At 45.9% G+C, this 13504-nt stretch overlaps 1 protein-coding gene across 2 annotated transcripts in view; it reads left to right on the plus strand.

Annotated features, from left to right (window-relative positions):
* Window positions 1-5948, plus strand: part of SORL1 (sortilin related receptor 1) — a 34886-nt gene extending 28938 nt beyond the window's left edge. For both annotated transcript variants that reach the window (XM_034069514.1, XM_034069515.1), the window contains exons 44-47: window positions 215-321; window positions 962-1154; window positions 1275-1487; window positions 1818-5948. In XM_034069514.1, the coding sequence (XP_033925405.1) occupies window positions 215-321; window positions 962-1154; window positions 1275-1487; window positions 1818-1885 (581 nt within the window). In that variant the 3' untranslated portion in view covers window positions 1886-5948. The remainder of the gene's footprint in view (window positions 1-214; window positions 322-961; window positions 1155-1274; window positions 1488-1817) is intronic.
* Window positions 5949-13504: the final 7556 nt, after the last annotated feature.

Consider the following 13504-nt stretch of genomic DNA (forward strand, 5'->3'; position numbering starts at 1 on the left):
AGTACCATTACAGTCCTTCCATAAAACCCACTGAAAGCCTCCTTCCAGATTACACACCACAGCATCCTCTCTCCCAGTACAGCCCTTTTCTAAGCAGAGTATAGTGCTGAGCCCTAAAAGATGCTAAGTTTTAGAAATGACCCTGTTGCTGTGTCTCAGCCAAAAGCAAAATGTCACCACTGTTAAAACCTGACCTGCCATTTTTCCTCTGCAGTTCCACTGTCTGCACCTGATGCCTTAAAAATTATAACAGAAAAGGACCATATTTTGCTCTTTTGGAAGAGTTTGGCATTAAAGGAAAGTAATTTCAATGAAAGCCGGGTAAGTTGTGCTGTCCTACAGGCGGTGTTTCAGAAAACCTAGAGCAGAAGCCCTGCAAGGCTCCTTTCACAGACTCTTTATAATACACCAACCCACTCTGATCCTCTAAGTGTCTTTGCTGAGCCCTCTACATAGAGCTCGCTTCAATTCCTATCACAATTAAGGAACTAAAGCTGATAGATGCAATCGGTCACCTTTTAAGAGTATAATTATCCCCTTGGAAAAGGTCAACTGTCACATGGGTGGAAGGACCAGGAATGGAACATTGCCCAGCCAAGCTGAGGAGCACATCAATAGTACCTGAGAATTGTCATTATTAAGAGTTTAGTAGCAAACCTGTGGCATGTTCTCCATCAGCAAACAAGACATCACCGTTACTGGACCCTGTCTTTTGGGTGGTCTTGGGTAGATGCAAAGAACAGAGTGAACCAGACAGACCAAAGTGTTTTCTCCACCCTTAACTGGCCAAGCTCAATGCACACTGACAGGCACATTGCTCTCTCCCATCTGATAGCCCAACACATTGCATCAAAGCTAGGTACAGAAGGAAAAACAAGCATCAAAGCCCTAACAGAAAAGCAAACCTGACCTCTCCAGCTGGGTAATATGGGGTATGTATCTTTATTCCCACAACTCTCAGGGTTACGAGGTTCACATGTTTGACAGCCTGATGAACATCACAGCTTATCTTGGGAACACCACGGAAAACTTCTTCAAAGTTTCCAACCTGAAGATAGGTCATAACTATTCCTTCACCGTTCAGGCCAGGTGCCTGTACAGTGGGCAGATGTGTGGTGAACCAGCCACGCTTCTCTATGATGAACTAGGAACCGGTAAGTCCCTGTCATTTTCCCCTTCCTCCTTAACAAAGAGCAATGAAAGCCTCACAATCTCACTAGAGAAATGTGCTATCAGTTGCAAATAGCACTTCTCTCCCTCCCTTATTATTATAGGTGAGGACTCCTCTGCAGCAAAAGCCGGTAGACCCACAGATGTGGCTGCCATCGTGGTACCGGTGCTGTTCCTGCTGCTGGTGACCCTCGGGATTGGCTTCGTGGTGCTGTACATGAGGCACAGACGGCTGCAGAACAGCTTCACTGCCTTTGCAAACAGCCACTACAGCTCCCGCCTGGGCTCGGCCATATTCTCCTCGGGAGATGATTTAGGTACGTAAGGCCTTGGTTTCATGCCATGGCATTTCAGGATATGGTGAATCAGTGCAAGAGCACTGTCATGCTTTAGGACACCTTTGGCAGAAACCTCTCTATAGATTCGATTTTGTCCTACGAGTACAAAGCCCAGGATGGATGTTTTTAACAACTTCACTTAAACCACTCCCTCTGATGCAAACCTGAATATAACAGATATAACAATCAAGTAGCAGTAATGAGTAAGGCCACAATCTACTGGGTTTGAGGGCTGTGTCAGTAACCTGTTTAGTCATGCCCTATGACATGCTGAGAGCAGCGTAACAGCACTCTGGGTTTGTTTTGCAGGAGATGAGGATGACGAAGCCCCAATGATAACTGGATTTTCAGATGATGTCCCCATGGTCATCGCATGAAGCGCGTTTCTGACTGTAAAAACCAAATGGTGTAAATATTTGATAAAAATAGTTGATGGTTTATTTTAAAAATGCACTTTGAGTTGCAATATGTTATTTTTATATGGGCCAAAAAAGAAAAGAAACTTAAAAATACACTTTATAGTAATCAACTGTGAATTGCAGACTAGGTCAATTGAGTAACAAATTGCTTTGATTTAACATTAATTTAGTCTTACAAGGCTATGCTTGCTGGGCATGCTTTTAAGTCTGTGAGATATTTTCCGTTGACTAAATTGGCTACTCGTTTTATTTTTCTAAGACAAGAATAAATTTATTTAAACATAAAATTCAGGAGATTATATATGTAGACAGAGAGCAGTGATATAGTCCCTGAAGGTTCTGCTTTTACTTTACAAAAACCCTTTGGACTTTGTTTTATATGGAAGTATTTTTTGTTGTGTTAATTTATTGGGAAATCTGCCTGAGAACAGATTTCCAAAGTCATCAGACATTGTACACATTATTGTGTAGAGTATGTGCCACTTTATCTCGCAAGGCAGTTGTATCCTGGCACCCCCATCATTGCTCTTGCATTGAGAGTAAAAACCCTTATTTTTACATAGACCTAATCTTTCAGCAACCTCAGAGCCCAAGTCAAGATTCTGCAGCTCATTCTTTGTGTATGAGCTTAGTTTCTTGCTGCCATATCTATAAGCCAAAAGCATCCCTACCAACCACTGCCCATCGCACATGGCCTGATTCATCTATACTTTACATCAGTAATGTCACTGAGAAAGATTTGCCACGACCTGAAGTTAAACCACACTTCCCAGGTAATCAGGACACTTCTCCTCTGTGGAGCTTCTCCAAGATGTTAATATGTTGGTGGGACAGAAGGGGGAGCCTCTACTGTACACAACTAGGAAGCAGCTTGGCATACACGTTTTCCACAGTCACACAGAGCAGCCAATACTAAACATCTCAATCCGTTTGGTTTAGAGCAGGGATTCGGTCTTCCTCCATTAGCATTTCCTAAAAGCAGCTGTGGTTATACCTTCAAGTAACTTGCAAATAGCATACAGATGCATATGTATTATTTTCCCATCGCTAGTCATCTCACGTTTCCAGTAGACATAATACTGGCTACAGAGCTAAGCAGTAGAACTATCTGGTTACCACCGTCGAGCTTTTCTTTGTGATAGCAAAATGTGAACCTCCCCACAAACCCAACTATTGCCAATCCAAGAGCATCGACACAAGTGGATGTTCCCAGGTGACACCTGTCCGTGCTCTATATATGCAAAGCTTCACACCCATGAAATACAGCACACTGTCTTGTCACACTGTTTTCTTTGTTGAAACCCAAAGTATTTTTGCTGTGTAGATGAAGTTATAATTGCAGTCTTCCTACAGATGAAATGAGAGAGGCCACCTATGTTTTGATATGCGACTGATCCATTTAATTTCACATACAGAAGATGTATAAGAAGTCAAAGTTCTGTACGGTTTGATACTCTATAGAAATACTAACTCTATTTTCAATTACTCATAGTACCATTCCCAGTGACAGGGTTTTTTCCCCCCAAAGCTGGGACCAAACTATAATGGACTTTTATAAGTAACAGCAAGCTTGCAGAGTTACAGTATTTTTACCTTGTTAGTGGGTCAGGTGCTGAGTAAATCAACCCAGCATGTATAGCTCAATGTGCCTGGGATTACAGCTAAAGCAGCCAGAATCTGACCCAGACATTAAATGATTCTAAAGATGTAAACCAGATTTTATGCAGGGGAAAAAAAAAGCCTGAAAGCAAAGCTAGAGTACTGAACCCCTTCCTTACAAAGCAAATGCATCTGGCACAGGTAACTGTAACTACAGTATAGTATCCCAGAAGCTGGTAGGTCTCTGGTGAGAATTACTACTGGTTAACTACTGCTCCTTTACTCCCCCAGGGTAAATCCTACTCCAGTAAGGGGAGCAGAATTTAGCACATCTCTATCTGGCAGACAGATGCCAAGGGGAACCCTTGTAACCACTTTGTATTCCACAGAAATCCCATTGCTGGATGCTTTCAAGCATCAGCTGGGGGACAGATCACTTCTGGCCACTCTGAAAGGCTTCTTTGTACCCGTGGTTCAGCAACACTCGTACAGAGCTCAGCAGAGCATTTTGATGTAATACTCAAAAGCAAGATCTGTGCCTCACTTTCCTGTGTTACACAGGGGTTTGGGGGTACTGCAGCAGCCAGGCATTGTGTCAAGCCACATTCACCTTACGTAGGCAGTACTGTAATGCAGAGGTATTCCCTACCCTTCAGTGCAAAAATCACCGCTGTGCTCTCAGCAAAGCAACTTCACAGGGCTAGTGTGTTTTATATATATATATATATAGCTAGAGAAGTCTGAGCCCCAGGTAGGGAATGAGCTGGATTGATGCAGTTCTGGGTAAATTTATTTTTATGAACTTTTGAAGCACGGAATCTTGTTCACAGAGACAATATAGGGGGTGGGAGGGTGCTGGTGTAAATACCCTAATGTGGATGCACATTTTGTTCTGGTTTTGTTTCAGTAGCCTTATGCAGTGACATAATGTGTTAGCCTAACTTTTGGGAAGTGATTTGGGTTTACCTCATAGGAACCCAGTGAAATGCTTGGATCCATAAGGGAAAAAACAAAGGAGTATGGGAAGTACCCTGGTTAGGAGGAACTTGTTCCAGTTAGTTTGTGTTTGCATCCATTTCACTGCAGCTGCCTGCTGGTACTCTGAAGTCCATTTGAACTAAAGACTAAGGTTGAACACTAGAATGTGGTGGGGTATTGGCCTGTGAGATGTATTTTGCTTTGGAAAAGGTTTTGTACACATTTTTTGGGAGTGAAGGTTTTGGTTTTTACAAGGAAGTCAAGGAGGTGCCATTGTCTATGCTGAACACTTATTCAAGGTCAAAAAAGCCAATAAACGTGATTTATCAGCCTCAATAAATCACATCCCTCCTTTGTCATCTGCCTCCTCCTATGTAAAATGGCCCCAGCTGCAGCAGCGCATCCATGGAGCACCCACTCCAGGCACACAGAGGGGCAGCCCCTCTGCTGCTCAGCCATCAGCCTGTATCCTTGGAGGATTCCAGAGAGGGGTGAAGCCTGTCTGGTTGACTACAGGTCAATCTGCAGTTCACACCTTGGCTAACCCTGCCATAACTTGCTCCATGTGCTCCTACCTTGACACAGGCACCAGTGGGAGATCGCTTCAGTCCAAGAAAAAACACTATTTTCCTTGGACAAAGATGAAGAATATAGATTAATATACATATAGATGTATAGGAGTGCATACCCAGCCAGAAAGGGGAGGAGGAAGCCTATGAGTGTGAGGGAGCAATGCAGGCTACTGCCATCCACACCATCATCTTTTGGCTTTGTGACCAAAGCACCTTGGTGGTCCCAAAATGGCATTGCTTCCTGCTGGTTTCTAGAGACTCTGGAGAAGGGACTGGAAGGCTCTGCCATTCCTAGAGTCACCAAAAGCAGCCCCAAACTCACATTAGCCACCAAGGGAACCTCCCCTGAGCCAGGGACTCTGACCAAGCAGCACACCATTGGGATCTACGTGCTTGAAATCTCTTTGTACGAGTAGTATTTAATGACAAGCTTCAATAATTTGCTGGTGGAAAAGCAAAAGTGTGGTCGGGAAAGGGCAAAATAACATTTTCCCAAACAACTTTCAAGTCTACTTCAAATGGACTTCAGAAGGGAAATGGTGCAATTGACTTAGTTACTCTTGGATCCAGAGAGCATCTTCATTATTGGAAGTAGCTGTAACATCTATAATTAATCCTTCAAAACATGCAGCACTCTACAAGCAGGCAGTCTTTAATGAGTTTTTTAGAGGTATTGTCGACTTCTAATCTGGTTCCTTAAGTGATGTTTAATGCTATGCCATTTAAACTGCTTCTGTGTCTCTTTTCCTTTCTCCATTCATTGATTTCTGCTGTGTGTTATTGCACAATTTTGAAGGAATTTTTGTCTGTCAAGGGTTTTTTTCCCCCCCACTTAATGATAATAATAAAAATGGACTGGGTAAACAAAACTGGTTCTGGGCTCCAGATTTATTGTCTAGTCTCTGTGTGTCTAGTGCAAGAAAAAGGCTGTTGTGTGTAACCTAACAGGATGAGCTGAAACAGGAGAATGGAGCTTGCTGCAGAAGGAGCAGCAGAGTCCTACTACAAAGGTTCCAGTAACATTCATAATGCAATCCCATATCTGGCTGCTTCTCAGTCCCTTCCCTCAAGGTCAGCACCAGTCAGTAAGCAACACCCTCAGCCACCAGACAACATCTGAGCCTTTCCAAGCTTCACCTCTTTGTAAAACAACATCTCCAGTGCTAAGCCCACATCCCACACAATTCCCTGGTTACAATCCATTTCCACAAGGCCACGTGGTGAGTTTGGTTGTTGCTGTTTGAAACCCTGTGTATGTAACTACACCTGACACACGCAAGCATCTGAAAGCAAGCAGGATTACTGCTGCAGAGAGGTAATGAGCAGGCAGCAGTCTCTTCACACGTACCTCATTTTTTAGCCTGCATAATTGGAAAGGCAACATGTGAGCTGGTGGACATAATTGAGGCATGCAAGCATCTAAAGTGTTGCACTTCATTAATGTTTAGCTTAAGGCGACATTAACAAACAGTCATTCCTTTCTCCTCCTTGCCCCTTTCTTCATGAATGAAGCTGACTTTTCCTATTGTTGCTGGAATAGATTGCTTCCCCCCAGGAGGTACAAGAAGTTACACCTCATTCCCATGCACCTATTTTCAAGTAGTTAGCATGACTCAAGCTTCATTGGTAAGTGTCACTGACAAAACCTTGACAGAGTAAAACCTCCTTACCAAACCTGCAGATTTTTATGGCTAGGGAAGACTTCCCCCCCTATTCCCTTACTGCCTTCACCATTCACCAAGTTACTGCATGACAAACTGAAGAAACACTGCAGCTGGATTCTGACCCATTGATTGACCACAACTCTCTGCCTTCTTCCTTTCAACCAGTTCTTGAGCCAGGAGGGGATACTGGTGCTGAGCCTCTTCTGCAGATAACTGGCATCACAACGGTGCCACCCACTTTCCTGTCACTCCTCGTTTTCCCACCTAAAAGTCCATTTGCACCCAAAACCAACACACTTCCTTAGCTTATCTATTTCAATTTTAAACTGTTCTTATCTCAAAATAAAAGACATACAATTGAGCATTTCCACTGCAAAACTTTTCCCCCACTATGATACACATAAGAACCCATCAAGGAGGAAGATTCCAACTGCCAGAGCTGTTTCAGTTGGAGCATATTGCACAAACCCAGCCTAGAGGCCCGGATCCGGGCTCCCTTCACTCTGCTGCTCCTGAAACTACATCTCTCCTTCCCACAAATAACATCAGGGACTGCTTCCAGTGCACAGCCTGCAACCGCAAAGAGGGGGAGGATGCAGATATGCTGATTTAGGACTTAGGGATCTGCCTGCAGGAGTGAGGAAGCCAGGTTGGAAATACAGCAAGGCTGAAACTGCAAAAGCCCTTCCCAACATGGGTTAAGCATTTCACTGCTCTGATCTTGAGAGAGAGCAGCTGAAGTTCTGGCTCGCTGCTCCTCTTTTGAGTGAGCAACCCGTGTTTCTGGTGCCAGACTCCTGAACGTTTGTGTTTAGCCTTTCTTGGCAGGAAAGATGAAATAACTGAGGCTATTTCACAGCAGAACTCAAGCTGGAATTTGGGATGGAGGAGCCAAGAGCTCTCAGATAGCCCAGCCCCTGCTTAAAAGAGGGAAAAGAGGGTCTGTGGGAAGGAAAGATTCATGCTAACAGTCAACATCTTGGCTCCTGCCACAAACCTCTGAACCTGCCAAATGTGGGATGCAAGAAAAATGGTAGTCCATGGCTCTTCCAGGATGTGTGGTTTATTTCTTTCCTCTAAATTATAGGCATCCAGAAGCCCACATCCCCCAGATTCTCATAGCTAGGGGCTCACATGATGCCCAGGAGAGCATGGGCCTTGCAGAGCAAAGCAGGGTGAGGACCAGATCTCATATAAGGCAGGAGAACCTGTGTGGGGTTGGGCTGGAAAAAATCCCATGGCTTTGGGGAATGATGGAGGGTGATGAAAAAGGAACTAGACAGATACATGGGAAGGAAGCCTGGGAAGACAGTGAATGGGGGTGTGAGCTCAACAGAGTTAATGAAATACATCCCGTAGCTGGTTACAACCTGACACTGACTGTACAGGAGGTAAGTGTATTTTAGAGATGGAGGATCTGAGGTAGAGATGGACAAGAAGCAGCATTCACATCACCAAGCCTCACACCTCCAGGGTGGATTGGCCAAACCAGAAGGCTTATTTTCCCTGGATCTTTCTGTAGCCAATGCAGGGAAGCAGATACCCTCCAAGGAGGAATTCAGAACCTGGATAAGCCATTCTCCATCTTTTCTCTACACTTTCTCATTCCCTTCCCACTGTGAGAATGGCAACCTGAACACTTTGTATTTTCCTAAGATCCCAAAGGGTAATAGCAAGATGATAGAGCAGAGGCCTGAGGTTTCTCCTGGCCTGGGCTCTATGTAGCATCAGCAGGATTCAGCCTTGCCCAAGGTAAGAAGGTCACTCCAGGTCTCTTCTGTAGCCAGCAATGAGACACAGCAGTTCAGAGAGTGCTTCCCCTCATCTTAAGAATATATCAGATACTCTTTTCTATAAAGAGAACTCAAGGTGACCACCTCACACTGAGGCTTGTGATTGTAAAACACGACAGCCTACATGAAACGAATCCAAAACCCCATAAATTGAGGTTAGAACATCCCTTGGCTGGATGCAGCCCCTTTCTGCTCCTGAAGCACATGTGCTGCCTTCAGAGCTCTGGAGGCTGGAGAGGAGACCTCACCAAGTGTCTCTGCTTCTTTAGCAACCCTTTCCCAAGCAGCTTCCCAGCGGAGAGCAGCTTGGCAGGCCCTCTCCTAACACCCTCCATGCTCCCCCTTCGAGGGCTGCAGGCCCAGCATTGGGGTTAGGCTGAAATTACACAGCTTTCCTTTCCCCCTGCCATGGCTTTCTTCAGATCCCACAGAAAGCCAGCAACAGAAGCCCAGGGGCCTATTCCCAGTTGCATGTTCCATCACAAGACCAGCTTCATTTTCAATCCCGTTCCACTTTGCAGTAGCTATATGTAACTCACGGCCAACATGTCTCTGTACCCAGGAAATTACCATGGTGGACTCAGAGCTGGTAAAGACAATAGCGTGTTTGGCACATTCACTTGGATCAGCACCATTCCAAATGTACTTTTCCTCCTCAACTTATTTAACCTTGCAACCAAGAGCCACAAGGATGATGAGCTATTTGTTTCAAGACCAGATCTCCTGGGAGAACAGGCACAAAGAATAGAAAGCAGCCTGGAGAGATGGAAGAGAGAAAGGGATTCGAATGCATCGCCCTTGGAGACCATGCCAACGACCTGCTAGAGTCCAGCCATCATAAATAAATAGACTCCGTTTATTGTCTAGCCAGGCCGGCAAGCACGGTAATGCTTGAGCCGGTTCCAGCGGGTGGGGTGACCGAGCAGCACCGCGTTTCGTGCTGCTCTCTGAGACAAAACAGATGTCGGTCCCCGAGCGCTGGTTTTTGTTGTGTGATTTGCGATGCAGCCACAAGTGCAATTGATGAGGGGTTTTGTTAACGGCCCCCCCAAATCGGAGCCAAAAAAGGGCTTCTTCCGTGGCGGTGAATCCTTAAGCGAGAGGCAACAATGCAACCGAGCATGGCTCGAAACCTGCGGCAATGAAAGCACCGTTCCAGTCCCTCTGTACCAGACCCACCAGATGCTCCTCGGGGGTTAGAGCAAAGCCCAAGCCAAAGCCCACTATGCTCATGTAAAAGGTTGAGTGGGGTGTGCAGAGCTGTGAACCCCCCTCCATCCATCCCACGTTCACCTTTAACCTGTTTTGTGGCTGATTCGGTCCAATTTGAGCTGCTCCCAACTGGCCCTACTGCCATCCATGTGCAGTAGATGGCAGCAGAAGCTTTAGTCACCAGCCACCAAACTCACTGGGATCCTTCCTCCCCCATCCTTCTTTTTTTTCACTTTTTACTTTTGGTGGCCTCAAAAATTATTAGTTCCAGATGAGCTCCTGCCATTGTAATAGTCCATTTAACCCGATCCACTCTGAGCAGAGTCAGTGCAAGTTCAAATGCAGCATTTTCACATGTAAACTATACATCAGAGACATATTTCTGCACGGCTTTGGGCATTCCTTGTGCAGCCAAAAAAGGGGAAACGCACAAGGTTAAACCTCACATACACACACGCACGGCCCCGGCCACGGGCAACAATGGCACTTTGTCAAGCGAGCGCTGCCAGAGCGGAGCTGAACTTATGAATTGAACCAGGAACCTCAGGACTGCTTCTCCCTTTGAAGATTAGCACTAATAAGCCAAACCAGTGGGTATTTTGTTTTATAAGGAAAGAGCATTTCAAGTCACGTACGCTGCTATTGTTGGACACAAAACATGCACTGTCTCTGCCTGCAGTGACTCTAGTAACCGCTCCACGCTTGTCTTTTGCTGGGATTACCTTTATTTTCATACTATATTAAATTTACCTCCCACCATCTCTCAGGCCTATTAAAACTGGTGACGTTTCTCATGGCTAATTACACACACACGTATATATATTTTAAAACCCTATTTGTACTATTATCATATTCAAATCTTATGCCTTATGTGGATTATGTATTCAGAAATAATAACCAAAACGACCAGATTTCCCTCCCACTGGAATAATAAGCACATCCTATATAAACAAGTTACATAGAAGAGGTACATGAAATGATTTGTTTCTGGTAAATGAAGACAGCTCTAGCACAACACATGGAAAATTTCATGTTGTTTGCTTTTATAATTCACTGTACACACAGCATTTAATCTGAGGATCTCCGAGCACTCTGCACAGTTTAATTAAGCCCCACAACTGCCATGTTGGGGAAGTATATTAAGTGTTGTTATGCTGATTCTTTACAGATGGGGAGACTCAGGGACTGAGCTGTGTGTGCCAAACTCCCCTCTCCCCATTCAGGGTCGGTCCTTAAAGCTCTTCCATGTGGCCTGCCCAATGACAGCCAGAGAAAACATACGAGCTTAAAACTCCGACCAAGAAAACCCTGCCTTCATGGAACATGGAGCCTTCCAATGACATGTTGTACCTGCAAAACTGACTGTGCTCCCACTCCATCAATGCTGGTGGAAACCTGTGCTTCTGCCATAAAGATCAACACAGGGCTCCGAGCTGGGCTTTCTTGAACAACCCTCTCAACCAGCAATGGGTTAAACCCTAGACCTATGTATCGACGTGACCTCAACATCAGCTCAGGAGCCAGACCCTGTCCCAGACTTAAACCTGCTGGGCCCCAGAGCCGTTGTTTTGCTGCAGAGCTGGGAAGAAGAAAATCCCAGCATCTTGGCTCCCAAACCCCCATTTTTCCACGGTATTCTCTCTTGCAGGATCTGTATGGCAACCACTCGCACTGTCAAAGCCACAGGACAAATGAATGGGAATTCACCCTCCCAGTGATATCCATCATGAGACACCACTCTTTACAGGGGAGGGGCATGCTCAGCCCTAACCAGCTGCACATGTACAGCGTCTGCCTCTTCCAGCCCCTCAGCTTGGGGATTAAACAGTTGCTAAACCTTGGGAGCGAATCACGCTCCCAGCGAGTGGCCCAGGGCTACTGAGCACAGAAGCAGCCAAGCCACCCTGTGCTCTTGGCTTTCACCCTCATACCTCATCCACCCAAGGCCATTCACTTGCTCGATGGCCTTGGGAACAGGGGAGCAACCAGCTTTAGCCGGGGTATGAACAGGTACTGAGGTACTTCAGCTTTCCCAATACTGTTTTAGCTTTGGCTGTGCAGCAGATCTCCTTTTCCTTGTTCCTTCCCCCTCTCCTCTGCGAGCTCCTTTGTTCTCATGCTTACAGCAGCATCGATTTGCTGTCAGAAAGCAACATAGCCTTGGAGTTTCTGTGCACACAGTCAAAATCCAGCTGAGTGGAACCTGCCCCTTTCACATCCCGACTCCCCATAAGGGGCTGCACTCAGTGCTTCGGGTGTCAGGGCCCCTTCCTGCTCCCCTCAGACTCCCACAGTGTTGCAGGGGAAATGCTGCTCCCTAGAGCTATGTACCCTGCAGGAAAGCACATCCTCTCCTCCTTCCTCCCCAGGTCTAATTCCTGACACCCCAAAACATTGTCCAATGCAGGAGGGAGGTGGTGAGCTCTGTTCTTAGCACAGCCCCAACTTTCCAGACTATTCAACCACATGGGATTTGTCTCTGGAACTTGAAGTTCTTCACAAAACCCTATGTATCTGAGATGCCCTGGAAGGTAGGGCTCTGCTTGCTCACTGGCAGAGAAACTGAGGCAGAGAGAGATTACACATCCTGACCAAGGTCACAATAAATCACTAGACAGTGAGCAACTACAAGGAAACGTCCTTGTGCTCCTCCTTCCACTGGCCAAGACATCCCAAAGCGTTCGGTCATGTTTTCCTATTATGACTTGATAGAATTACCTCCCTGCTGCCTGAACAAAAGCATGGGTTACGTTTTGCAGACTGAGCTGATTTCTCCTCAATTGCTTCAGATAGCCAAGCGGTTGCTTTCAGACACGTAACCCCCTCGTAAAGAGAATCCAGGCACAACCCTTCATGCTCATGTTGCTTTTGAAACCTTCCATGGGGATTTTAGCAGAGGGGAAGGATGCTAAGTTAGCAGCTCCAGGACTGCAGTCCTCTGTTCTGCGAACACTCAGATGTAATACACGTGAGGACAGAGCAATGCTCCCCTTCTGAACCTGTCTCATGGTTCACTAGGATGTGTTCCAACTTTTGGGTCTCTTCTGTCCAAGAGAAGAGGGCAATCACTGCCAGTCCTAATGCTCTAAATATGGACCACGGGTTCCATTTCACTTCCTAACCCTCCCAGTGAGGGCAACTGGTGGAAAAACTTGCCACCAGTTCCCGTGCTGGATGCTGTGGCAGCTTCCGTGATCTGTTAACAATTCCCTGCCCCACTCAGCTTCCAGCAAGTGCTGGATCCAAACAGGACCAAGAGCCCTAGACCTCTGCTCAGCTCTATTAATTGCCAGCACACACCTCCAGCCTGCAGCAGTTCTGATGTGTAGCAACTCAAGTTCCTTAAGAGCTTCTCAGAGAGCTGAAGCTATTTCTTGGTTCCAGTTTCCAGGTCCCTTCTCTTTTCCCAGCTCCACTGCTTTCACCTGGTTTTGTTCAGCTCTCCTGTGAAAGGAGAGGTTTGAAGGGGTGACAGGTCTGTAAATATATCGTATTGTCTATTGAAGAAAAGGGCAGAGCAGGAAGAGTGATGGATATACTCTTCCCCTCCCTGCACTTGGGACAGATGAGGGAAGATGGCAGATAATTGCTCTTTATTGTGCCCCAGGTTCACCTTAAGATGAAGGAAGTGATAAGATTTCAATTAATGTCATTTAAGATTCCCTGCAAGCTGTCCTGCTCCTTTCTTGGCTTCCTTCCTCCTCTCAAACTGTGGTCCTCAATGCTGCCTTTGTAACCCCACGGGAGCTCCCTAAATGG

The sequence above is a fragment of the Melopsittacus undulatus genome, chromosome 15 (genome assembly GCF_012275295.1).
Source record: "Melopsittacus undulatus isolate bMelUnd1 chromosome 15, bMelUnd1.mat.Z, whole genome shotgun sequence".
Classification (NCBI taxonomy): domain Eukaryota; kingdom Metazoa; phylum Chordata; class Aves; order Psittaciformes; family Psittaculidae; genus Melopsittacus; species Melopsittacus undulatus.